This window comes from Trachinotus anak, unplaced genomic scaffold (assembly GCF_046630095.1).
Source record: "Trachinotus anak isolate AG129_WGS33_773 ecotype Australia unplaced genomic scaffold, CSIRO_AGI_Tana_v1 ptg000010l, whole genome shotgun sequence".
Classification (NCBI taxonomy): domain Eukaryota; kingdom Metazoa; phylum Chordata; class Actinopteri; order Carangiformes; family Carangidae; genus Trachinotus; species Trachinotus anak.
This window is the reverse complement of record NW_027273861.1, coordinates 7,722,864-7,750,860: the sequence shown is the minus strand read 5'-3', so window position 1 is coordinate 7,750,860 and position 27,997 is coordinate 7,722,864. Positions and strand designations below refer to the sequence as shown.

Sequence of the window (27,997 nt, the reverse complement as noted above, 5' to 3'; positions counted from 1 at the left end):
ACTTCATCCTGTGGTTGTAACGTGTGTTGTTTGTGTGTGTGTGTGTGTGTGTGTGTGTGTAGGCAGCCCTCTCCGTCAGACAGGCAGACATTATAACACAGCATTAAACAGTATGCTGAACCAGAGGATCTTCAGAAAGGCCAGCGCCCACTGCACCTCAGGGTGAGCCCACTGATCTTCTTGTTTCTTCATTCAGTAGCACAAATAGAGGAGAAGGAACGATAAGTGAGTCATTCATACAGTCTCGTGCCTTTGGGTGTGCTAACTGTTTTTATTTTAAAATTGAATGAGAAAGGTTTGTAATTTTAAGAGTACAGTGGGGCACATTCATAATGATCTTTTAAATATATTGTTGTTACAGTATCTACTCTCAGATCTAAGAGATTAACTCTTCCATGTTTTACCAGAATAACTACAAATAACAAGAATTATTTTGTGAAATATATGCTTTTACCAAGGTGCCCTGTCATATTTCCTGTTTCAGGAAAAAAAATAATAACATCACTTGAATATGAGTAGAATCAATACAATATCAATAGCACTGAACAATCTTTTAATGTATTTCTTGGTTAAAAGAAAAAAAAAAAAAAATCTGACATATCTGTTTGTTAAAGTAAGACTATGTAACTTAACTGCCGAGCAGCAGCAACAGCAGCCTCTGCAGCCACAAGTGGTGATTAAAGGACACGGGCTCATTAAATTCTGTAGGGCTCAGAGTCCGAGCTGTGATGGGTACTAGAAGCAGCGTACCCCTAGAAGATAACAGCTCAGGTACATTATACAAAGCCTATTTTTTGTTTGTTGTTAAAACAAAAAATCATCTCAGTACCAGGAAATCACACCATCCACCCATGTCAAGTCAGCATTCGTCTAGTCTGATTGACTGTAAACATCTGAACTCACAGCAGCTGAGGAGTTTGTTCAAAATCTGTGACTAGCAACCGTATCAGAACTGCAAGTGTCGATAGCATGTTTTATTTGTATGTGATGTTTGTTAGCTTGTTAGCTTGTAACTGGCAGTGGCTGGCACAGTGTTAGTGGTTGTGCTAATGCAAATTCATGCTCTCTGTACCGACAAGGTGCCACAAATTGATGGGATTGCTTCCCAAGGTTTGTGACGTATGAAAGCCTGGCTGTCTGAATCTGTTTTTTTTTTAGACTTTTGATTGGTTCACTGCAGGTCCAAGGTCCAAGGTGGAAACACTAAGCTATAGTACTGACTAATTGTTTCGCTGATGATGTGGCTTGTATCATATAAAAAAAGACCTCACACACGTTAACAAGGTGAAAAACTTGGAGGGTGTCTTTAAAATATGAGGTGTATTACCAAGCTTATTGGTCAGTCACCAACACTTGTTAGACATTTCGCGCTGTCGTTTAGTGAGGCTTACTTTATTTATATAGCCCAATATCACAAATTAAATTTGTCTCAGGGAGCTTTGCAATCCATATAACATGCAACACCCTCTGTTCTTGATCGGTTCATCCAAAACTTCTTAACTTGGAAGAAATGGAAAAAACCCAAAAACATCAATCTTTAAAATGCTTCATCATGCGGTTTGTAGTAATTTTAGCCATCCCGTTTGTTGTTCTTTTTCCTCCCTCAGTCTTTCATCTCCTCCTGCTCACTTTTGCTTTTTCCATGCCTCATCAAACACTGTCTCTCCTCCAAATCCCACAGACAATCACCATCACACACTGATTATTACTGTGAGCAGTGAGAGGCAGTGTGGACATTATGGTTGTCAGTCAGTCTGCACTATGGGAGGCATGCTGAGTGCTGCCGGAGCTGCTCCGTCCCTGATAGACAGAATATCACATGTTGGCTCGGCCTAGAGGACACTTCTTAACGTGCCATGGGATTAAAATAGAAAAATGAACACCTGCAGCCAGGAAACTTTTTGACATCAGCAGCATTTAAAGGTAAGATTAACTGGATGACAAAAGGTAGTCAACCTTTGGTGGGGAGATGTCCTCTAATGGCATTTTGGCGTTTGATTACAGTACCCAAAAGTTTGGGGGAGTACAGAATATGACAGAGGTGCCAGCGTTCCCCCAGCATGTAGCGCTCTTCTCTCTCAGTTGCATAATTCCTGTCTCTGTCAGTCACTGAAATGAAAACAAAATCAAAGCAATCTGTCTTGTGTGAGCTGTAATTTCTGATATCTGATAGTGTTGCCTTCATTATGGTGGCATGATATTTTAGTCCAACGTTTTGCGTGGACATAACTCGCAGCTTGAAACAATGTTGTGCTATAATGTATGACTCACATCATGGTAGCTTCATTTGAATCTGGTGTGTGCAGTAAAGTTGACCACTTCACTACAGAAGAAGTCTGAAGCTGCTATGATTTTTTATATTAGATATATTGGCTATGTAATGTTTTAATACTGGAAGTGTGTACATGCATAATACATGACTATGTATAATGTGGAAGTGGTTGCTTCCACACATAGTTACCACTGAGCTCTGCAGTTCTTCTCAGCTCTATGGAGTATTTTAGCATCTTTCAGCCCATTGTTTTGGTTTCACCGCCCACAATGTTATTGCTTTGGTTCATTCTGCATCGTTTGTAGCTGCACCTGCACCCCTAAAACTGTGCATATTCAGATTTGTTAAAATTATTTGTAGGATTTTCTGAATGTTTCTGAAAGTTTAAATTCAGGTATTCAAATTTATTTCATATTGGCGATTACATGAAAAACCGAGTGTCACTGGTCTTTGTGTGAAATGCAAAAATGTATTCATAACAGGTTACTTTCATGACATGTGTTAGGAGTAATCAAAAACAGAAAAAATAAATTAGAAAATACATTTTTTAGTTTATAAGATATGCAAAAATGAATAAAGTCTTAAAATACTTTCTCCAAATTTAAATTCAGTTGCTACTATAAACTGTTGTTCAGCTGATAATTGAATTTACATGCACTAAAACGACTCCCCTGTAGTCTGGATCATTCTATTAACTGTACCTCGCTGTGAGGTGCCACCAAGTCTGGTCTGAACCATTAACACCAGCTGTCTCTACTCCTCTGCCATTAGCACTTAGTCTAACACCACAACAAAATATGTCTCAGACAAGCCAACTTTATCGCTATTTACAGTACATCACATTGTCTCCATCCATCTCTCTCTTTGTCCTTTTCTCTGCTTGTGCTCCCCTGTTTCACACTCATTCTGTTTCACATATTCTCAAACTAGGTCATGAAATGCTGTTTGCCATTGTGTCATTGTTGCTGTTGCTTTCCAAAAAAATAAAAAAATATATATAAAAAATATATGTTGTGCCAATGTGCCAGTGTTGAGTGTTAATCAGACCCCAGTTTGGCTTTCCAGCTGCAGTACAGACGCCTTTCAGGGCAAGTAAAACACCCACTGGCAGCCTTGTTGAGCAGCACTGTTAGTGGGCACTTGGGGGTCCCCAGAAGAAAAAACACTTACAGTTTGTTGTTCATTTTTTAGTATTTGTCATTTATATCTATGAATCAATGAATTGTTGGAGTTTGTTGAAAGTTTTGATGAACATTACCAGCTATAATAAAACAAGAGATGTTATGGGTCCATGGTTTGTGTCCTGGACAGGCCAAATGTGAAAAAAACAAAAAACACAACAACTCGGCAACACTAGTTGACTAAATGGAATATTCTTTTTCACATTGATTAAACTAAAGATTCTTCCAGTTAGTCAGCTAGTGTCACCAAGTTGTTGTTTGAACTGGGTTCACTGCTACTTTAGCACCTACTTGGCAGTTGAAGTGGCATCAACACACACAAACTCATGTTTTTGGTTTGGAAACATACCGAGATGAGCAAAATTGAGCTGTGGGCCTCTTTCATCCCCAGTTCCTGCTACTGTCTGTGCATTGTACATGTTACGTTGCCTTTTCGGTACCTTTCAGGTTTGGAGGACACTGTAGACACATGTCGCTTCGTTACGCATTTTGCTTGGAACTTTGCTGTGTTAATTGCTTTGTGGTAATCTGATTAAACACAACATTATTTAGAAATATTCAAATAAAGGTTTTCAAACTAGATTTGTTCAGAAAACTCAATAAGACCAGGTTTCAAGGTCAGGTAACAATACTGTTAATATTGTGCTTAGCAGCTAATCATAAAAACTCAATTTAAGAGCTTTTAAGAGCTAAAGAACGTAATTTGTATGTTATCCAGATATAAATCTCTCTATCTCTAGAAATTTAACAGAGTTCATGACAAATCCAATTTGGTGGCATAAAATGCATAATTTCGTCAAGCGGATGTTATAATAATGCAAAATGTGTTTGAATGCAAAAGCAGTTACAGACCTAACATGACTGTAGTTCATGGAAAGATGGTCTGGCCTACAGGATATTTTCACTTTACTGACTTTACTTTTTTTTTAAGGTCCTTAATGGCTGTTTTCTGCCATATTATTTTCATGAATTATGCATTTCGTGCATTAAATCTCGGGAAAGGATCCACTTGATGGAGCCTTTGTTGCCCGGGAAAAGAAGACAACATTTCTCAGCCACATTTAAAGAAGGCTTGAGACAGACTAGTCGCCCTGCTGTGACGCAATTGGTCTTCAAATGCAGCCTCTGAAGGATGTGGTCCCTGACTTGGTACACACACTGTAATCTTTCACCCCATGCGATGCAAAATAGAACAGCAAAATGTTTGTTCAAGTGACTAGTTATATAACAGCTAGCGATTGCTATTGTGAGCAGCTATCATGCGCTTTACATCTCCACTAGTGATTTTACAAGAAGTTCATTTTACTGCAGCTTTATTTTATAAGCCATGATTCTTTGATTCTAAACCAGGCTGAACAGCTGTGTGAGACTCTCGCTGTCTGTTCTGTGGTCAGTCAGGTGGCAGAAGACAACTGCAGGCTACACACCCTGAACACATGCCCTCCGGATAACCTTCCAGAAACAGAACCATGACATCATTTCTGAGATGCACCCTGTGCATGTGTGTGTGTGTGTGTGTGTGTGTGTGTGTGGGAGGCATGCCTGTCTGTCTGTGAGTCCTCTGACTCTGCCACAGAGAATGGCAGCGCGCGTGCCGTCACCATGCCACCTGACGGTCCCGCCTTCCAGGAAAGCCGTGAGGTTCATGTGTCAGAGAGAGACAAGTGGCTCATGAACCATTTGAGATTAATCCAGCGTGCGTGTGTGTGTGTGTGTGTGTGTGTGTGTGGTGTAGTCTGTGGCTGTGTTGATGTCTAAGGATGCAGGGAGCACAGTTTGCAGTATGTGGACAGCATGTGCAGGCATGTGTATGTAGTGTACGATGAATGACCACATCAGAGAACATTCCTCTTGTTGTTTTAACAACACATGACCTTTCAAACAGTTGTAAGAAAGGTGAATAAATAACTCAACAGCACATAATATTGCTACCCAGTCGGCTTTTTATAAAACACTCGCAGACTTTTATGTTGTATAATTACACTTAAAGCTGAAGACTTGTGTCCAAGTGCATAAACATCCACATAAAGACAGGTTCACTTTTGTTCCTCTTCCTTTTTACTGTTTTGCACAACTTACATCACTTTATGTGCTTGTCTTGTTATCAAGTTGGCCTATTACATGGACAGTGAAAATACCACACTCACATACACACATGTAGACAATGCTATTATTTAATATATCTGGCATCCAGTTAAAGGTCAAAGGCAGTGTTTCTCAGGTTGTTGCAACCACAGGATTGTGACATTAGATAACAACTGGCAGTGAACTCTGGATTCTGTCCCATTCCCCGAAAAAAGTAGCAGAAGGCTGAAGACTGACTGAAACTATTGTATTCCTATTGTTATAACTGCCAGCTGTCAGCTTGCAGTTACACTGCACTTACCCACAGAAGTCCTTGTACACAGCTGTGTCTCAGGCAGAGTCTGCTACAATGCACCACAATTTGATCTGTGCTGTGGCCGTGTGATGGGTGTGGTGGATGCTGGCTGTATGGAGCAAATGACTCTCTGTTGAGTGGCAGTTGCCTAACCAAAGACATATCTTACTCATAATTCATTTGCTTTGACCATGAGTTTTCCAAAACCTTAATGGCAGTAGGGTTGGGTGTCCACTCCCTAAAAACATATCTGCCTCTTTAGCTGCTGGATGTTTTCTTTCTTTCTTCCAATGCTAATCAACAAACTTGTCTTTCTGCCATTTGGTTTATTGTGGACAATTTAAAGTGTCAGTTTTTCCAAATTGGACTAACAACATGCAAAACCCACACAAAACCAGGACCTTTTATCTGTGAGGTGACAGTGCTAACTGCCAGGTGACAGCTCCAGATTGTTTAAACAGCATTATTTACACTCCACCAGCCATCAAGTTTAGTTTAGCGGCCACCGTTTTCATGAGTTTGGTCAGTTTTGTGTGAGGAAATGAGGGCAGAGGCTTCTGGTAGTGAACAGAGAGGACTATTTTCTTGATGTTGATGTTTTAGGAACATTGATATTGTCATGCTCACCCCCAGCCCTTGCCCACACCCACATTCCCCATCCACCTCCCACATCCACACTGACAGATGCTGATGAGGCTGACGTAAACTCAGTTACACTGCTGTTATAGAGACCTGACACCTCAGACACAACAGCAGCCAGAAGCAGAGCCATCAGGCGACTTTCTCCTCAGCCACAAAGCCTTGTGGATTATAAGCAGCTCTAGATAATGGATCATTATTGACCATTTCCTGGTTTTTTTCACTGTTTTGTTTTCTGCTAAGTAGTCATGAGTAATAACTTTCATTATTTCTTGGCAACTTTTTAAAACCAGCGTCACAGTTCTTTTTATTTCTTTTTCCTTTTCCACTGAAATGTTGACGTAGCTTCCTCAAAATTGGATGGCGTGGGACATTGGGGAAATTGTGCTGAGCTGTTTCATCCAACAGGGGTAAGAACTTTTAAGTAAATTAAATGGAAGCACTGGTTTGGATAAAGGTCAACATGAGCACATGGATGGAAATGTTGTGCAAAGTGCCATGTTAGGGGACAACTGCTCCGACAGTCTGATTATTGACTTCTGTCCAGCACCACAGTCAGAAATCAGGTGAGCTCCATTTCATCATCAGTACTTAGGACATATAAAGTGTGTGCTACGCATGTTTAAAATAGGATGTGGCTACAGTGATACACTTGGTTTGTTGCAGGTCCTCTATACAGTGCACTACATTGAACAAAATATGACTGTATCAAGCAGAGACAAACTTATCCTCTTCAGCTTCTGCATCAATACAGCCAGATAAAATAATACTGATATGTCTCGCTATTTGATATTTGAATTTCCCACAGGGATCAATAAAGTATTTATCTATGTATCCATTAGTGGTATACTTAACATTAATCAATAATATTTATATCTAACCATGACATTCAAGGTAATAAATCATGTCTGACAATGCTTTTGTATATAAATTGAAAAAATTCTCATAAAATTGGTTATTAAATTGGCCAATGAATTTAAATTAAAATAAATAAATATTAATCATAAGAAAAAAGTCACATAATTTGTGAAGCAAAAACATGTTTTCATTCCATCTTGTTATTAATGTTGTGACCCTTCTGATTCATGTTGTGGTCCCCTGGCGGTCCTTGTCCCTAATGTTGCCAACGAGGGGTTAAGGATCGAGTTTGGATTCCTGTCTTGAGTCTTGATTATTCACTTTCTTTCATCGCCAGTGTAAATTTCAGTGAACTCGTGCTGTCACTAAGCTGCAGCTAAGACCGCTGCAGTGTGAACAGGCCTGCCTGAAACAACCCAGCAGACAGCATACATATACAGGATAAGCAAATATTGACTGAGGCACCCATCAGGTGGTCCATTATTCATGGCCCTATTACTTTTATAGACTGAGCGTGTCTGTGTGTGAATGTGTGTGTACTGAAGCATGTTTCAGTCAATATTTATTCCTGTCATGTTGACTGCGCCTGCTTTAGTAACCAGGTGACAACAGCTTCCTGGTGTTTTGGTTTTCTGTTTGTCCACTTATTTCCAGACTCTGTCAAAAACATAAATTTAGTCTTGTCTGAAATGTGAAAACGTGCTGAGCTGCTAAGTTATTGAAAATTTTTGTCAGGTTCTTATAATTGATATATATTGATTAATATTGATTAGAGTTTTTAAGGTCTTTTCAGATTTTGTTGATTTATCGTATGTGAATATAGCATTTTGAAATGGAGAGGTAAACAGTGGTGGTAGGCATGTACAATACTACTACTACTACTACTACTACTACTAATAATAATAATAATAATAATAATAAATATAAGTAAATAATGATACACTGATCTCAACTTCATTTAGGAGACCACTGCTCATTTCCGAATCTGAAATCAATGTGTTTTTGTTTTTTTTTTTATCCATGGCAGTTCAACACCCTTAACATCATGGCTATTATTGTAACCATGACGATAGAGGGGAGGTATTTATTTTTACTCAAACCGTGGTCTTTTCCTAAACCTAACCAAATCGTGACCATTCCACAACATTAACTGCATGTTCATTATTGTTACCATGATCCCTGCCACTGGTTCACTCCTATGGTTCGTTTTCAAGGGTAGAGACAAACGACCCATATGGTCATTTAGGTTGGAGGACATGTTACATGTTGTCCTTGTTACTGTCCAATCTGTCAGGCCTGGTGGGAGGATTACAGATGTTGTGTTTGGCATTTGAATAACTTTTGAAATAGATGCAGTAAATACAAACTACCGTAAAAGATGTTAGAAGCTAAGGAAATACTGTCTCAATAAGTATACCAATCATCATACTGTTACTACAATTTGCAAAGGATTTTTAAATGTATGTATGTATTCAACTTTGTTGGTGATATAAACTTCAACTACTACTACCCTACTTCTTAGGGTTTTATACATTCTGCTGAAACTCCTTAGCGATATGTTGCCCACGTTATTTTTTTCATCGACGCTGCATCACCATCCACCTGCATCCATTGTCATTTAAGTTTTTCTAACATTTTCAAGGTCGTAGCATAGGTTGCAAGGAGAAGTAGCTGTGTCTAATTCCTGCTTTGCAGGCTTAAAAACATTGATGTTACACATTTTCAACACGTCCTGGAGTTGGCATTTACGGAAGCTGAGAGAGGCCATACTTGCAAATACCTTTTTTATCCTGTTATTGAAGAACGGTATCTTGACATAACGACATATCAGGAAAAAATGATTTTTTGTTTCATAACAAAACTCCATTATCTCACAATGATGGGATAATATCTCGAGAATCTCCTGTTATCTCACATTAACAAAAATCTAAATTATTTTCTCCTGATAATATCTAATGAAATAATAAGCTTTGTTATCTCAAGAAGGGACAAACAGGCTAAAAAATAATTGTGTCCATAGGGATTATAGTATATTGTGTAATGTTCATTTTTCTCTCTAGATCAGGTGACAGTGTTGTTTGCCCTTCACAACAGCAGCTTTTATGAGAGATCATGTTTTCCATTTGTGCAGGAGCTCTTAAACTGTAAAGGAATGACAGTTATGTGTTGTAGACACTGTGTCCACATACCACTTCATGTGTGTGTGTGCCACTGGAGTTTCTCCGCGAGTTTACAAAGATAACTCTCTTTAGACAAATATAACACTCAAAGACACACATTAAGAAGTGTGTAGGCATGCAACCAGTCAACACACTCATCACACATAAATCAAACCAACACATGTTCTCGGAAAAGGCACGCCGCATACACACAATGTCAGCGCTGCACTTATTTTAGGGTTACACATTTTTCCACTAACTGGAAGACATGCAGGCAGATTGACGTATTGTCACACTGAATGTGTTTCTCTACAGATATTTGATAGTGACTCTGGACCAGTTTAATTAAACCTCAATAGGCATAAAACACAATGACCTAAAAACTGGTAAAAGCCGAGACAGCAGCGTAGTGTCCAAGGAATTACATTCATGTTGGACAAATCCTCACATTCACTGCCACCACTCAGTGCCAGTGTGGGAAGTAGTGTGACCTTCATGGCGGGAAGCATGTCAGATCTTTGATGTTTGAGACTGGAGCTTGTGTCGAGCCTGCAATTACAGTTTGCTTAGCCTTAATTTATTTGTCATAACCACAACTTTTCCTAAGCTTAATTACAGTTGCCATGGAAAGATATTACAGAAACCGAGAATTTTAAACAGTTAGCAATGGATGTAATTCAGGGTTTTACAAAAACCAGAGTGAGCAGCCATTATTGTGTCGCCTGTTTTCATGGTCGGGGTAATTTCTGCACTGCTGAACTCACTATATGGGAGTTAAAGTTCATACGTTAAGATAGAAATTCAAAGAGACTCTTTGACATTAGTGTTTGTCTGTTGGCAAAAACAGTCTTAAAAAACTGAGTCTTAAATTCCTTCTCAGAGCAGCTGTACCTGCACAGTGAACTACAACCACTGTCTACAACAGGTGTACAGTACATACCTACTGAGCCGACGACACTCAGAGGGAGCGCTGGACTGTTATTGATGACCGATGAAAGAAACCTGTTAAACCCGTGTTGTAAATTATTATGAGGCATGCTGGATCAGTGTTGACATGGAACATACATCTTGACAACCAGCTGGGGCTGTTTTCACCTCTTTGATGTTACCTGCACTCTGTCTACTCCTGTACAACTGATATATTAGGATGTTAAAATGCACTTAAGACCAGCACAGTGGCTGATATTTTTAGCTATTGTTAACAGGAACTTATGCTTTTCAACTCATTTTGTTTTGAGAAAATCACTGTAGCACAACGTTAAAATTGTAATCTGTGGTCATAATGTAGTTGGCCTCAATTGTTGTTGTTCAGAGCTTAGAGTTTAAATGTGAACTACACATGCACAGTAGAGTTGGGGTTTTCAGTAAATCTGACCCATAGCCTGCATCACTTCTGGCCCCTTTGTCCTAGACCGTTAGGACAACGAGGTCAGGTCCTGTGTAGGGTCTGTAGGGTTTTGACTCACAGTATCTGTATGTTTCATAGGTGGGTCAGCACCTCCAGCAGCAACAGCAGACTACAGTTCCCACATGCCTCAGATAGGATGTTTCTATGGGCAGGAAGTAAAGCAGCGGATGGAAGAGGTGACCGCAGGTATTGAATCTTGTCTCACCTGTGTTTGCTTAAATGTCAATGCAGAAATATTTTTGAGCCAGTAAAACCTAAATTTAAGTGTAGTGAAAAGAGCACATATAAATGTGTGTTAAAATGTTACTTGTTTGTATGTGAAATGTTGAATGAAGAGTTGCAGTTTAAGTTGAATCACTTAAAGTAATGTAAGTATAAGCACCGACAAGATGTGAAGTGTCTTTTGAAGTGTAGTTGAATTTCCAGTTTGCATTTTAGCACTGAAAGTCGTAGACCTGACATTTGTAAAGAGTAAAGCACTGAAAGCAGTTGAAGTGAAGGCTCGGAGATAAGACTAGCTTTACAGTCATTTCAAGAGAAAGCAATGAAGCAGTTGAACTGTAAATGGTGAAGCTAATTAAAATTTATGTTGAAGTTTAAGTGCCAGAGAGAGTTTAAGTGTGTGCACAGCACTGTAATTGATTGAAGTGTCAGTTGATATGTCACCAGTGACAGCAGCTGAAGTGTCACTTGGAGTATTTCAGCTGTCAGTTTAAGGGTGAGGATGAAAGCAGTTAAACTGTCAGCTGAGGGGGAAGAGAGGAGCACAGTTAAAGTATCAGTTGAAGTGTGGCGATGAAAGCAGATAGAGTTGAAGCTGAAGTGCCAGAGATACAATAGTTGAAACATGTGCATTGCAAATAGAAGAAGCGTCACTGAATTCAAGTCAGTGCATCACGTCATGATAATAGAAAGAAACATGAGAGGGATAAAAGTTAGAAAGACCTCATTAAAATTCTGAAAATTTGATTAAATAATAAGAGATCATTGCTATAAAAAAAACAAAAATAACAGGGTTTTAAGAGGTGACATCCTCCTGATCTCATGTTGGTTATTCTGAAGCCCAGGGAGACGTTCACATTTAGTCTTCTCTGAGTCTTTATCTGAGGATCTGATAAGGAGGTTAAAGATTCTCTAAGGTGTCCAGCAACCAGACGGGTAATGCTTGAGATGTAATGAAACAAAATAGACTGAGCAGCTATCACTCTCCCAACTCAACTCAACACTCAACAATTAATCCAATGTTAGACACTAGAGGCAGTTATTACAGTGGTTCATAGTTTAAGGACACTACAGAGTCTGTCCTATCAGTCACCTTACCCAAAGCCCGACAAGGACAGGTGGCAAAATGAAAGAAAACTGTCATGGTGTATCTTCAATGCTAACTGTTTCCAGGTCCATCTACCAGAAGATTCGTGAGTATGAGGTCCTGGACAAGAGGAAGACGGTGACAGCTCTGAGAGCAGGAGAGGACAGAGCCATATTGCTGGGCCTCAGCATGGTCTTCCTTTCTGTCATGATGTACTTTGTCCTAGGCATCACCATACTGCGCTCCTACTCTGACAGGTGACAACACTTTCAGTTTACAGAGCAACAAATATCATGTTACAGTGGTAACTGCATCGTCACACACACAGTGACTTACTAGTTACTGAACCCTTTAAAATATTCTCAAAATTCACACTTTAATGCTGAGATTTGATCTTATGGTCTTTTTCTACAGTGTGTGGACAGATGAGGTCAGCTGCACTGTTGTGAACTCCACCATCACATGGGATGTAAACTGTTCATACAGCTGTGGAGCAGAGTGCTGGAGGAGGTCCCGTTACCCCTGTCTCCAGGTCTACGTCAGCCTCAACTCCTCAGGAAAGGTGGTACGACTGCTGCACAACGAGGAGACGCAGGACAGCAACCCTGAGGTACTCAGCAACTGATAATGCTGCAGTTGTCTGAAACCCCCGAAATGTTTACCAGTGCATTTAAATTACGTGGGTTTTTTTACTCGTGCTTCAAGAATTCATCATTATCTGTTTGTGGGTTGTGCTTGCAAATATTTATATTTGTAACTAATGAGGTCTTACAGATGCTTATCAAACAGGCTTATTGTGTTGTTGGAGTCAAGCAATCTGGACATATTTAAATATGTCCAGATTACCATGAAACCATACAGCTGTATAATAATAAAAGAATAAGAGAAAAAAACTAAACACTTTTAGTTTCACTCTGGTTTTCTTTTTTTTCCCTTTGCCTCAGTGCTTCTACATCCCAAAGTGTCATAAGGACTATGCGGCCACACATGCCATTGTTCAGAACATTTCTGAGCGTCTCAGGTCTCAGCACACAGTTCAGTGTTTCACGGACCCTACCGACGGGATGGACAGTGCCATTTTGACCCAGATCTACGGTCGGGTTGCCGTCTTCCACTCCCTGTTCTGGCCGACCTGCACCTTGATCGGAGGAACCCTCATCATCGCCATGGTGAAGCTGACCCAGTACCTGTCCATCATGTGTGAGCGACTAAGCCGCATCAAGAGGTGAAGGTTAGAAAGGGTGTAAGTTCAGATGGGAGTTCCCATTATATGGACAAAGGGACAACTGAAGCAGCTTCATGAGACCAGATGTGGTCTGTCTGTCACAGCTGGACTTGTGGGATTTAAACAAAGTGACAACCTTAAAGCAGCTAGAAAGAGGAGCAGATATTTTTCAGACAGGGCTGAAATCCAGAACTGAAGATACTGACACTGAAGTTTGCGGCTTGACATTAGTGGGGCCTGACTGTGATTGATATTAATGGGGCCTGCTGGTGGTGGAAGTTCAGTAACAATCTTTGAAATGATAAATCACATTGTGGTTGTTGGACAGTGACTCATTTTGTAAGATTTAAGTAACAATTCTGCATTCGCTTTTAGGGAAGTACATTTATTTGTTTCCTTTTACATTGTGTCCGATGTTCATTAAATATGAAGCTACAGTCAGTGACGTAGCACTGGAGACAGGGGGAAGCCAGCAACTGACCTGAGTGGTTTCCAAAGGTAATAAAAAATCTGCCAACCAGCACCTGTGAAGCTCATTAGTTAACACATTATATCTTGTATGTTTCATCCAGGGAAACTGTTTCCATCTGAATAACTTTATTTAGCATACAGATTTGACTCTCAACAAGAAAGTAAATATCCATTAGCTTTCTGGTTCTTTCCACCAAACAGAACAAATTACAATGACAATTATTCAATATTTCCTAAATGTGACAGTTTCTGTTGTTGTTGCAGGCTATTTCCTTCTTGACAGACTTGTTTGTTATTGATTTATCTGACTTTTTAATTATCTGATTATCATTTGCAATGTGGTTGTTGTCATATATTGTATATCATGCTAGCCCGTGAATGTGATTTCAGGGTATCGCTGTAAAGCAGCTTAATGCTCAGACAATCTTCACTGAATGGTTTATGAAATATGTATTGACAAAATGTCAAACTGTTCCTTTAAAGATAAATGTTTTGAAATTGTAGCTTGATACCAAAAAAACGAAACAAAAGGCCATCTGGCTCCACATGAAACAAGCCTAGCTTTAATGCTTTACTGCATCTGTGTCACAGGATGAAGATTGATGAAGAGTTGCAGTTTGTATACTTACACTGTGAACTGTTAATTAACTGAAATTAACAAACTTTGAAGCTGTGTCTGGGCTGTGTCTCTATTGCTCTTGTCTCTCTCTCTTTCCCTCTCTCTCTCTCTCTCTCTCTCTCTCTCTCTCTCTCTTTCTCTTTCTAAATCACTGGGGTACTTCTCCAGTCACTGCATTTGAATGCTCTTCGTACAGTAATAGGATGTAATAATCTCTGGTTCTGAGTTTTATGGAGGAGTTGATGGAGTTGATGTCATACAAGATGTTTTTTCATTTCCAGCTGATTTGATACAATGTCTTTAAATGTGTTTTGCAGAATAAAGAGGGGCTGCTGATTCTGAAAGGACTACACATCATAACTTGTTCTTTAGTTCAATAGGATGATGGTAGAAAAGCATATAAACAGCAACTATAAACAATTCAAACCATGAGGAGCAAAGATGATGGATTTGAAAGTTCTACTCCACTGAACATTATTCTACCTCACCACAGTCGTTCTCTCTGTTTTCATCTTGTCATGCTGAAGCTGCTGATGGAGGATGGGTTAGATACAGTATTCTGCACATGATTACCGCTGCTTTAAGCAAAGGAAACTGCCTCCCGAGGGGAAAATCCCTGCCACCCAACGACTAATTTAAGCTGAACACGTTTAACTCACAGCTTCATGCATTAAACCACTACTGCCTGTGATTGATTTTCTTTCCAACATGTTTCGTTATGTGAATGATTTAACCATCAAATAAACACAATGTGCTTGTTGCCTCTTGATAATGTTATAATGAATACATAATATTATTTATTTGTTTTGCTGGTGTCACTCGCCTCTAGAGGGAGACAGAGGACCCAAAACATCATGTATTTTTTGTGGCACTTGATAATGTAATGTTGATATTATTTGGAGTTGAAATAAAATGTCAACACAATATGTCTAGAGGAAATGGAAAAAACATCAGATAATACTTCCATTACAATGAGGGCAAGAATTTTTGAAAGAAAATATGCTGGAAAACAGGCTCACTTATTTAAAGCGAATGAATATTTGATGGGACATCAGTTGGACAAATAACACCAATCCTCTTTTATTAAACTTGTCAATACAGTTTTTTGTGAATGAATATTAAGATTAATCCATTACTGAGGGAAGCCAAGTGTGCAAATGTAAGATTTGACATCAGCTAATCTGCTAAAGACAAGAGTGTTTACAAAAACAATATCTTCACATTTTCATGTCTGAAAATTATCAGTGATCAATATCTAATATGTCACACCTCTGTCTACTCAATGTCAAATGCCGAGGTTCAGCCTGACACTGGACAGCGAATAGAGGTCAAGTTACCTGACAGTATACTGTGACACCTGTACAGTCAGTGCAGTCCAATACAACAGCCCGGGCATACATTGTTAGTTAAGCTTGAGTCCAAGTTTATCCTTGCCCTAGGGTGGATGGCCCCAGAGGAAAGGCCATGGGTAGGTCCTTCAGGAATGCTAATGTCATTAATGGCCCAAAAGGCCAATTTATAGTTCTGCTTGAAATCAACACCATATGTACACTGTAGGTACGCTGCGTGCATATGGCATAGGTATTGCAAAGCTGCATAGCCCATGCTGTAGCCTGACGTGCACCCCCCTAGAAATGTAACTACACATTGCAGCGACACAGACCACAACAACTGCGATTGGACCATTGGTAGCATGTCTTGTCCATGTCTGTAAGTGGCCAGACAAGCACAAAATATTCACCCTGAACCTGCCTCAGTCAGTTCAATCTCCTCCAGCAAATAAATGAGACAGTATTTCTCAACCAGAGTTTTATTTCTAGCAGTGTGAAAAGAGCTTTGAGAAAAAAAATTGAAAAGAAATTGGGGGAGGCTGCTTAAGCCTGGTTTATATTTCTGTGTAGCCATTTATACACGTGCACTGGTGTGTTTGCATCATTTTGCAATTACACCACCAAAACACCTGTTTGCAGTGACGTTCCTATGCCACTGTGTGTGTACTTCAAACAATGGCAACTGCAACTGAGTGCATCATGTTAGAGTTGGGGGCTAATAAATGTTTTTACTTTTACATTTACTTTTACTGAAACTATTGCATCACAGAAAATTGAAAAACAAAACAAAACAAAAAAAAAGAATCCCTCAGGGCCTTGAATGTTTCTGCTGTCCAGCCATTTGAACTATATATTTGTTTTTCTTCTCACCTCCTCCATAGTGACACTGCTCAGTCAGATGGACAAAACTCTGAGCATTGTTTCAAGTCATTTATCATGACAACCAGTCAAATTTCAGTTTAACTGAAAATACATTTAAGTGATATGCCTCACAAAATGATCACACCCATATAGTTCAAATATAAATTTAGAAATATGACTCCATGCAATCTTGATCTGCTGTTCCTGTTGATTTTCACTACGTCACAGATCTGACTCTGGTCAGGTCTGTTATGTATGTACTGTATGTTTGACCTTTTCCAAACCACCTGCACCAGAGTTTATTAGTGTGATTACAATACATAGATAAGATAATCATGACTATTGAATTAATAATTAGACAGTCATGTAATCTTGCCAGAGCTGAGTCATAAAAATGTTCAGAGCATGTGAATGTTGCATGCACTGCTGCGTTCTTCTGTATAAATAACAAAGCCTCAGCTTTACCTCAGACACACCGAGGCTGGACGAGGTAGAACTCATCTGCTACTGTATGTGTGTCTGCAGCTGGAGCCATGTCACTCAGGTTTCTGATTCTGCTCTTGGGTCTGGGTCTGGTATGTCAGCATAACATATCCATCTATATTACATTTTTGGTACAAAATACAGCCATTGCTTTAATGTTGTGTTTACAGGCGGGATGTCAGTTCATTCCGTTTTGCAATTAAATCATCAATTTTTTTCTATAAACTATTGTGCTTTTGAATTTATTTTACAGACAGCAGGGAAGCTAACAGGAGAAACAGGTGAGTCAGATTGTATGATGAGTGGTTTTTTCATTTATATGGAACAAAAACTTGAGTATTTTGAAGTTAAATTACTCTCAAGTCGAAGTAAGAGCGTTCTTAAGTGAAAAGCCCCATTCTAGTCTTTTAGCACTGAACTGAGTTTTAGTGTCACAGTTGAGCACTCCATGCATATATGTATATATAGTAGATTGTATATTCAAGACAACACGTTGAATCCCAATGGCTAAGGTGCTATCATGCCAAAGCAGAAACATGAATTGAAGGTTGAATTTAAGCATTAAAATATAAGATTAAAATTGCTTCTTCAATTCTTCATTTGCAGAAACTGATGTTGATGAAGGCCATGACTGGGACATCTTCAACATAAATGAAGGTTTGAAGACTCTCATTATTTATGTTTTGTTATGTCTCTGGGGAGTTTCACCAAGCATCACAATTTTCCTTTGCAGCGGCCGGGGTGGACCTGCTGGAGGGAGATATCGAACAGGAGGAAGTAAGTTAGTGTGTGCAGACACCAAAGACTCTGTTGCTAATACCATTTATTCATCTGTGGATCTGTCTGTCTGGGTTGATGATGGGATATTTTGAGCACAGGAAAATATTTTATGCAAAACTTACATTTTGTATAGAGTGATTCCTATTACTTCCTTAGTGACTGATGAGCCTAATGGAGACGAAACAGCCAATCAGGAATTACCTATTCCAATTAATCAATTCAGTTGAGTTATTATTGTGTGTTTATGTTTATAACTACACTACAAACAAATTTTGGTTTTATCTAATAAATTATAATTTGTTTGATAACTGTTTAAAAACAAAATGAAATAGTTTATTCATACAGATTCCATATTCAAACAGTATATGCAGGAACTAAAGCTGGGCAATATGAACAGTAGGCCTATTAATGTAATGGTAGTAATATGGCTTTGATGTAACTGTGCAATTATATCAGCTCACCAATGTAAAATAATTTTGAATGAGTAAAATCATGCCCATGTACAGGAGCAAGAAATAGACTGTAATCTCAGCATTAATACAACTTAACTTTTCTCAGGCTACATTTTGTAAAACTAAGTATGTATGTTAAGTATGATTGTTGTGAGTGACACTGAGCAGTTCCACTACACTGATGGAACAGTTTTATAAAACCACAAGCTTACAGATGGCAAAGTTGTCTGATAGAAAAAAACAGCCATCATTGTTTTGATGACCTCTAGTTTGCATAACAACCAACAAAGGTTACAACTAATTTACTAACACATGGTTACAGTTATATTAGATATTGTTTTCTTCATTATCATCAGACATTCAGCAGGAACTCCATCATAGGTGATAAGTATCGCTGGCCAACAACCATTCCCTACTACCTAGAGGACAGTCTGGGTAAGACACCGTGTCATGGAAACACACATTTATAGCACTTACCATGGCTGTGCACCAAATTAGGACACTTTTTTATGCCCTTTTGCCCTACACTTTGCAAACATGCAGACATGAATGCAAAGGGAGTGATCCTGAAGGCGTTTGACCAGTACAGACTGAAGACCTGTATTGACTTCACACCATGGAAAGGAGAGGAGAACTACATCTCTGTGTTCAAAGGCAGCGGGTGAGTCGAGCTTTTAACTGCTGTGTTCAGTGTCAGACAAGTCATAACATAGATCAGTGCAAAGGCTGCATCCAAACAATGTTTAAAGTTGCACTAGCTGGTATTTTCATGTTAATAACAAACCCATAGAGAATTCTCACCTAACTCTGCAGCTCCCTCAGCCCTGCAGAGCGTTTTAGCATCTTTCAGCTCATTGTTTTGATCTTTGCAGCCCACAGCTTGGCTGTTAGTACAGTCTCACCAATCTCTTTAATCTTATTTCCAGCAGCAATAGGCAGCTACTGTCAGTGAAAAAATCTGATACACTGTACACTACCTGCCCAGCACCAAACAAAGCAGACGATGTGAGCTACTAGCAGGTGCACACAGTAGACCATTTAGCAACTTTAGAGCCCCAAATTTTTCTCTTGGCATTTAGAGGAGCCAAAATTGAGCTAATAAGATATTGGTGTTTCTGCTGCAATAGGTAACCTTTGAGGGCTTTGACCATTTCGACAAACTTGCATCTCTCCTCCTCTCTCTGCAGATGCTTCTCCTCTGTGGGTAACCAGCATGTGGGAAAGCAGCGGCTGTCCATTGGTAGAAACTGTGATCGTCTCGGAACGGTTGAGCACGAGTTCCTGCATGCTCTTGGGTTCTGGCATGAGCAGTCCAGAGCTGACCGTGATGATTATGTCAACATCATGTGGGATCGCATTGAACCTGGTAACACTGATCAATAACACCTTGAATTACAACAGTGACCTTGTTAAATGTCAAGCTGTACAGAAGCTATGTCCTGCGTTTTTCTCCTCATGCTTGCAGACCATCTGAGCACATTTTTACTCAACATGATGAGGCAGTTGTTTGCAAAACCGCTCTTGCTCCATCCGTATCTGTCAAAATCAAAAATGGAATTCCTGATTTTTGTTTTATGTCTTTCTCAGGTAAAGAGCACAACTTTAAGAAACACGATGACACAGTGTCCAGTGCTCTGGGTGTCCCCTACGACTACGGCTCTGTGATGCACTACAGTAAGACGTCTTTCAACATCGGCTCTGAGCCCACCATCGTCACCAAGATCCCTCAGTTCATGGATGTGATTGGTCAGAGGATGGGGTTCAGTGCCAGTGACCTCACCAAACTCAACCATCTCTACAACTGCAGTAAGACATTTCATGTGGTCATTCTGTACATCAAACCATGAATAAGACAGGTTACCTGCACAAACCATTAGACGAGGCACAGAAGGAAGCCTCAGGCAACACTCACTGTATACAGTGTATTGTAACCATATAGGAACATGTTGAAGCCAGATGTTGTCTTAGCTTCAACACTGTCTTAGCTTTTGCACTGAGCTCAGTCCCTAACAGTTTGTTACTGTTATATAACAGCAATGAACAATTCTGTATTTTAGCAGATTTGAAAACATTCACATAGTTTCTCTACTCAAGACTTTTAGTAGTGTTAACAGAATGTTTTTTTCAAGCAGCTAAAACTGGCTACAACAGTGTGTTAGGTATCAAAAAAATACTATGCTAAACTAAATAACACTTTTGTATTGTTAGCCTCTTGAAGAAACTAATGTTGGATGATAAAACTATGTGGAATAAACTCAGTGTCTGTGGTGACATGTTTGCAAAAAATTTACAGAGTAACTATGCAGTTTGAACCTCGCTACATTACGATAACAGTCTGGTTACTGGAGATAGGTTTTGAAAACTGCCCTCAATGAATTGTTACACTATCCACTAGTTACTTTGTTAGTGAGTTAGCTATACAGTTACTGCCTCATTTAGATGATATTACTTCATGCAAGGTTATTGCTTTCAGATTAACTCTCAGTTCCTGTGTACTCATTCTAGCTAAAATCTAGAGATGAGGCGCTAAATGTAGAATTTAAAGATTCACATTCAAAAGTGCTAGGTTTGAAAAAGGAGGAAAAATACTGCAGCAGATAGCAGTGTACACTGATCAATCATTATGTATTGTCCAGCTTTACTGCAATATTGTTTTCACAGTAAGCCTAGCGGAGTTACAAGAAGGGTCAGAGTCTGTCAGGCATAAACTGATGCTAATATGTATTGATAATCTTGGGCAATAATCTCAGGCCTTCGTAATAAGCCTCTAAGCCTTTATTTATTATACGGCTATTATTCATCCAGCAGCACCAGGGGAAAAAATAGCAACTGAACCATGTTTTAATGAGTGGACTGACATTACTTACACTAAGTCAAACAGGCTTCTATAGCATCTTATTCAGGTCCATTGCTGGTTTGTTTTTTTAGGCTTTTGCACACTTTTGCTTTCTAACTGCAATATCACCCTTAGTTATCAAGCTAAGGGCAATGCATCCTATCAGCATCTTGTTAATTTTTATCACTCCCCCCATGCAAGACAAATAAAAGCTGGATATGTGACAACATAATTGATCAAGCGTGTCCTGATCCAAAACTCTTACATAAGAATTTTCCATCAAAGCATCATTGGGACTGATGCACCTCAGTGACCTGGTACATATTGCATCAGCCATTTATAGGTCTGATATTCAGTAGTGATATTAGCCTCCCCTTGCCAGTCTCTCACTAAAACACAGTATTCATAGCATATTCAAAAAGGTAAAATAATTGTGTTTTGTATATTGAGTCTATATCTATCTATATCTATATCTATCTATCTATCTATCTTGCTCTCTCTCTCTCTCTCTATATATATATATATATATATATATAATCTGAAAAACAATATATAGATTTCATTTGTATCCTAGGATTATAACAGGAATGTTAACAAGACTCCCAGTCAAATGAATGAAACATGATATAAAAGTCTCATCATTCAAGTCCACTTTACTGAAGTCCCTTGATGAAAGTGTTCCCTCTCCACAGCTAAGTCATCTACCTTTGTGGACAGCTGCAACTTTGAGGAGGAGAACATCTGTGGGATGATTCAGGGTCTTGGGAACGCAAAGTGGGAACAACTTAGTTCTGTGAATGGAGGCCCTCAGACTGACTTCACCAACATGGGACAATGCAAAGGTGACTCTTCATAATGTCATAACAAATGCATGTCATCTTTCCAGTGGTGATGAAGTACAATTTCAGAGGGAAATTTTCTACTTTTTTACTCTACTACATTAATTTGATGCTGTAGCTATAGTTACTATAGTTGCTATAGTTACCACCTACAGCAGTATAGGATGATCATCTGAATATGGTGCATTTTTAGAGATTACATTACTCTGTGATATTTAAAATAGTTACAATTAGTTCTTCCTTGACCATGCTGGTACATATAAAGGCTTACATGTTCAAGTATCAGTAATCAGGGCACAGTATCATATATGTAATGAATTAATAGTATAAAATGAGCCATCCATAACAAGCACTTCTGATACTTGAGTATATATATACATTAGTATATACTTTATTTTTTAAATATATATAACACTAAAATTCTGTTTTGGGTCTTAGAAACTATGGGCCCTAGATATAGCTCTGAAAACATACTTCATGTTCCTTGATGAGCCTGATAGTAAGTGATTTTCCGCAATTCTATGAGAATCGTTTATAAATGTGAAATTCAACTGATGAATCAGCTGCAGAAAGTTTCTCCCTGCATATTTCTCAGTATGCATTTAAAGAAAAAAAAAGGGTAATTTTGCAGTTATTTTTAATTTTACACACAAACCTGGAGGGGGTCTCTGGAACTTCAAACAATGAGTCAGTTAAGCCACCCTTGGAAAACACAAACGTTAAGTAGGATTTTGAAACCAGGCCAAGTGGAACTAATTGTAATTGTAATGTTAACATTGTGTATGAAAAGTACAGAAACACAGTCAAAATACACTAGTAAACAGAAAGATAGACACAGTGTATAGCTGTTTAGAAACAGTACTAATCTTTGTGTGGTTATAAATATTACTGCTTCTCCTCTTATCTGAATTAATCCAGTCCTGGCCTTGGTGTGAAAAACTAAAGTAGCTGAAGTGATTTACAACAGCAAATAGTACAAAGTACAGACTGGCTTTAGGATCATATTGATATAGTTTGATGCTTCAAGATAAACATGAAAGAACTTTGTTTATTACTTAATACAGTTAGTAGGGATTATCTCACTGCTGGATAAACAGCAGCCATTCTCAGAAATCGCCACTTTGATCTACAGACATTAGTATTATAATATTAGTTCATAAACTGAGCATCATATATATGCATCATATACATATCTTTCTATATTAGAATAGAACTGAAACACTACACTAATGTTGCTTATGTTCCACACTGTATTTTTCTGTGATTTTATGTGCACTACCTTACTTCTGTGCTGGCATCATTTTGTCAGCAATTCAACAATTATTTTTTTGGTATTCAACAACATGAGCACCAAGGATCAAGAGAGCAAAGAAATCAAACTCTTGCTTACTTTGTTGTTGTACTATGTAGCAAAACAGCAGGAGAAATATTTTAGGCCCTCAGAGTATGACCTCACACACAAACGTGGGTATTTCCTTGAATACGGAGATGATACTGGTATCGTACAACTCAACAAATGTTATGACATTATTATTATTTGACATTCAACATGCATTCAACATGCAGAGCCAATATCAGTGGGACAAATTGTTGATCACCTGCTTTTTGTCTGTTTTGCCCAGGGAAAGGCTACTTCATGCACTTCAACACAGCCTTCGCTGAACCTGGTGACCGGGCGTTTCTGGAAAGTCGTTGGCTTTACCCCAAACCAGGAGGCCAGTGTCTGCAGTTCTTCCTCCACAACACCGGGGCAGCTGATGATGTTCTCAATATCTGGGTGCGAGAGTATAACAAGGCCAGCCCCAACGGTGTACTGAAGCTCTTCAAGAGCATTTCAGGTAACTATGAAATATTACATATATGCATTGAGATAAATAAAGGCTCTATGAGCGGCAACTGTACAGCGGCAGATGATTTTATTAATTATAAAAGACATACAACTGAAAGATTAAAAGCAACATTTAGAACAAAAACAAAAAACAAAAACTTTGAAAGCACATCCATGTTACATGATAACAATATTAACAATATCTATTCTCTCTTCCTTCTGTTACAGGAGGTGTCATGGGCTCCTGGGAACTGCATAATGTCAATCTGAATGTGACAACAAAGGCCCGTGTGGTTTTTGAGGGCGTGAGGGGAAAGAGCCCATCGAAGGGGGGCTTCTCTCTGGACGACATTAACCTGTCGTCCGCAAAGTGCCCTCAGCACATCTGGCACATCCGCAACATCACCAGCTTGATGGCCACCACACCAGCAGGAAGTAAACTGTACAGCCCTCGCTTTCTGTCTCCAGCAGGTTACTCCTTCCAGGTAAATGTCCTCTTTTTTTCAGCATTTTATTGTGTTTTTAGTAAGTACAGCACAGAAAACACAGATCTTTACAGGAGAGGCAATGTTAACGTGTAATAGCCAATATACAGCATACGATACAACTCAATTCTGCACAACAAAAGAAAAAAAAAGATAACAAAAACTATTTTGTTAAGCTCTTGTTTGGACCAGTGTGATCTATGAACCACCTCAAATCATAAGAGGCCGTGTCTGGCAAGAAGGATGAATGGATCTGTTCCATGACTTCCGCCCACTGAATATTTCTACTGAAATACCTGCTAATTCTTCTTGCCACAAAAAAATGAGCAAAGTGGTTGTACATGTAAGCTGCAACAGTTTGTCATATATAGCAGCACAATGAAATTTAAATTCCTTTATCAAGCCAGTCATAAAATACTATTATTAAATGATCAAAAGAAAGCAAAAGAATGATCTTCTATGATAGGGACCAATAAAGAACTTTCCAGCTATTGTGTTTTCTAATTTGAGTCCAGATTGGGATATGACTGTATAACTATAGGCCTCGATAAGGCTGAGGAAAGCAATGCTGGCAAAAAAAAGACACTTTCCATATTCAACCATTACAAATAGTGTCAAATTACCTACCCAGTAATAAAGCTGAAAATGTGATAAAGCCATTCCTCCTTAGATTTCTAAAGGTATATTAGAATACATTGGAAAAAGTAAATGCCTCTCTCATTTGTGATAAATAAAAACAGCACTCAGTGCTACACATGAACAGATCATGCTATGGAACGCTTAGCATGGTCTGTAATGGCAACACAAAGTCCAACAAACAATAGGCTATGAAGAATTAAGCAACTTTAAGTTACTATAAGTTGAATTTTATTCATTTATAGCTTTTTTCAAATTATCTTGGTGATAATATATAAAAAAGAGATACAGATAGTGGCTTCAAGTTTGAAAATGGCATGATGGCTCTTATATTGTACGGATTCTATAGTTGTGGTAATTTAGAATATTTGAGCTCCTTATAGTTTCTTTCAATATTAGCATTAAAGCTGCAATGATTAGTAAGCCAAAAAAATCTGATAGTTCCCAGTTCTTAAATGTGAAAATGTTTGTGTTTTGGACCATTAGTGGGTCAAAACAAGAAATCTGATCAAGTCAGCTTGGGCTCCAGGGTATTGGTCATGGGCATGGTTTACTGTTCAATTAAAACCAAACCTAAACAAATTTGAATTGTTGTTATTTTACATGTAGAAAAGTAACTCATACTTCCCTGTGGTCTGTAGGTAGGCGTGTACCTAAACGGAATAAGTGACCGTCCAGGGTACATGGCCATCTACTTCCACCTGACCTCAGGCCCCAACGACCACAGCCTCAAGTGGCCGTGTCCATGGCAGCAGGTAACCATGGCCTTGATGGATCAACAGTCGGACATCAGACAGCAAATGAACATGCACCGTATGGTCACCACTGACCCCAATAAGATGTCCTCTGATGGTAAGAGAAGGGGGTAGTAGTTGTAGTGAAGCAAGCTTGACTGTCCATGTGACATCCGAGCTTCCTAAAGCCACTGAGTTGTTGAGTTCGTCAAACAGAGAATTACAGTTCACCTGTTCTGCTCAGGTACTGAGTACTACTGGGACGATCCCAAGAAAGTGGGCTCTAAAGTGACTGCGCCTGATGGCAGCCATTATTATCGAGGCCCAGGCACCGGAACAAGTTCCTTCATCACCCACAGTAGACTGAAGAGCAGTAAATTCATCAAAGGAGATGATGCCTTCTTCCTCTTAAGTCTGGAAGGTATGGAAGTCAGTCAGACCACTAGTCCATCACACACAACTATACTTTGTGTCTAAGTTTCATCCTGTCCCTGAAACATCATGATTGTTGTCTATTTGTCCTCAGATATATCCAGCCTGCTGCTACCTCAGCCTCTGCCTAACTCTGCAGTCCATGCCGATGTCAGTCGAATGAAGGCTGGAGACCAAGACGCTCCACAGGTAGATGCAAATCACCCCACGGCGATCATAACTGTGGCAGCATCTGTAGGAGCCGCCATGTTGGTGGTTGCCATGCTGATTGCAGTGAATGCCTGGAGGATGAGGAGGCAGCAGGAGAGCGACAGAGTAGTGATCATACAGGACATGCCCGGATTCATCGATGTGAACGTGAGTCAGATTATTAAGAGTCAGAACAAATTCACATCAGTAATTTACTGTGCTTCATTAACACCAATGTGGCTTTTTCATGACAGGAGCACCCGACCAGAGATTTACCCTCTCCCCTCACCACTCCATAATGTCTTCACTGACCAGAGGAGGGCACATCACTAAATGATGACTACAGCAACCATTTCATCAGATTTCTACCTGAATCTTTTTCATGTGTAATCTGAAGGTGTTTGTTAAAAAATAAAATCTGACAACATTCGTCTTCAAATCATTTGTTCCCATCATCATTCTCTGTTAATAGTGAGGGAGTGAGTGATTTATTGTGGTCACTTTCAAGTGATCTCAATTTGCAGAAATTGTAAGACTGCAAGACATATTGATAATTTATAGTTGAAAACTACTTTCATAATCTGGTACCACTTTACAATGAGTCTACCATTGTAAATAGTTTATAAACGGTTTATAATTAGGGTTTCAATGCAGTTGTTCACACTTTATAAATCATAAACAAACAATTATAAATGAGTTATATAACAGTTTTCGTACATGGATTACTATTTGGCGAGATCAAGTTAATGCTTACAACATGTTAATCTTAGTAATGAATTCCTAGCAAAAGGGAGCATTATTATTATTATTATACAATAAGGCTGAGAAGTTATATATAATATGTCATATCAACACCTGTGACTTTAATCCAGTAATTTGATTTGATAATTTGATATGCCAAATTAATTTTCAAGATTCGAGATTCACTTTATTTGTCATTTCCCTAGGTATTTGCATACACAGAAAGAAACCACCATTAAGATATTCTGACGGTGTTTAATTGCTAGTTACTTAACAAATATCTGATGAAGCAGACAGGTACGAATGCTGGATGATGGAGAAAGCAAAGAAAGCTAAGTAACTCATGAGATATGAGGCTTAACAGTACCGATAAATGTGGGCTCACGATTTGGCAAGCAACAGGTCACTGTTGCCCTTTTTATCTAATGTGTTATAACAGCTGTTATAATTTTAAATTCTGTTTCTGGAAGGCATCGTCCCAGTTTGAAGAGTTCTGTTCCCACTACAGACTAGGACTTCCTGGGCAACAGGCCTTCAGAATAAATGCAGCACATTCACAAGGCATTCAGTATGTAGTGACTTTGAGTGCAGTAATCAGTTTTACTGGTGAAATGGGTACAATAACCTACAAATTATTTATCAGTGGAAACAGCTGGTTATTTAAGACTACTTATTTTTATGGCAACTTGGAGTGAAATCTCTGTCATGTAGTTTAAATGTAGTCTTCATCATATTTATATTTAAATTTAAGTTCCAGCAGTGTTGAAGGTCCTGGGGTCCCTGATGTCTTTATCAGCGAAAAAAAAAAAAAAAAAAGTTTATTGTAGTACCAACGGCAGCCACAGAGAG

The 27,997-nt window shown here is 38.9% G+C and overlaps 2 protein-coding genes across 5 annotated transcripts; both read left to right on the top strand.

The window, feature by feature from the left end:
* Positions 1-9: 9 nt before the first annotated feature.
* Positions 10-15,301, top strand: s100p (S100 calcium binding protein P). Of its 4 annotated transcripts, XM_071487313.1 has the most exons (7): positions 69-162; positions 1,682-1,923; positions 10,976-11,083; positions 12,293-12,463; positions 12,621-12,816; positions 13,151-13,431; positions 14,839-15,301. In XM_071487313.1, exons 3-7 carry the CDS (start codon positions 11,034-11,036, stop codon positions 14,855-14,857), a joined length of 717 nt encoding a protein of 238 aa, XP_071343414.1. In that variant the 5' UTR covers positions 69-162; positions 1,682-1,923; positions 10,976-11,033; the 3' UTR covers positions 14,858-15,301. The 4 variants fall into 4 exon arrangements, with proteins under 4 accessions (XP_071343413.1, XP_071343414.1, XP_071343411.1 ...); XM_071487312.1 differs by lacking the exon at positions 1,682-1,923 and having other exon boundaries at positions 10-162; XM_071487310.1 differs by lacking the exons at positions 69-162; positions 1,682-1,923 and adding an exon at positions 5,931-7,038.
* A 1,863-nt stretch (positions 15,302-17,164) lies between these two features.
* mep1ba (meprin A subunit beta a) lies at positions 17,165-26,849 on the top strand. Its single transcript, XM_071487304.1, has 15 exons — positions 17,165-17,288; positions 17,450-17,477; positions 17,803-17,853; positions 17,930-17,973; positions 18,785-18,863; positions 18,972-19,089; positions 19,616-19,794; positions 20,016-20,234; positions 21,957-22,106; positions 23,726-23,941; positions 24,160-24,416; positions 25,694-25,904; positions 26,031-26,207; positions 26,313-26,575; positions 26,662-26,849. The coding sequence occupies exons 1-15, from the start codon at positions 17,247-17,249 to the stop codon at positions 26,704-26,706; spliced, it is 2,079 nt and encodes a 692-aa protein (XP_071343405.1). The 5' UTR covers positions 17,165-17,246; the 3' UTR covers positions 26,707-26,849.
* Positions 26,850-27,997: the final 1,148 nt, after the last annotated feature.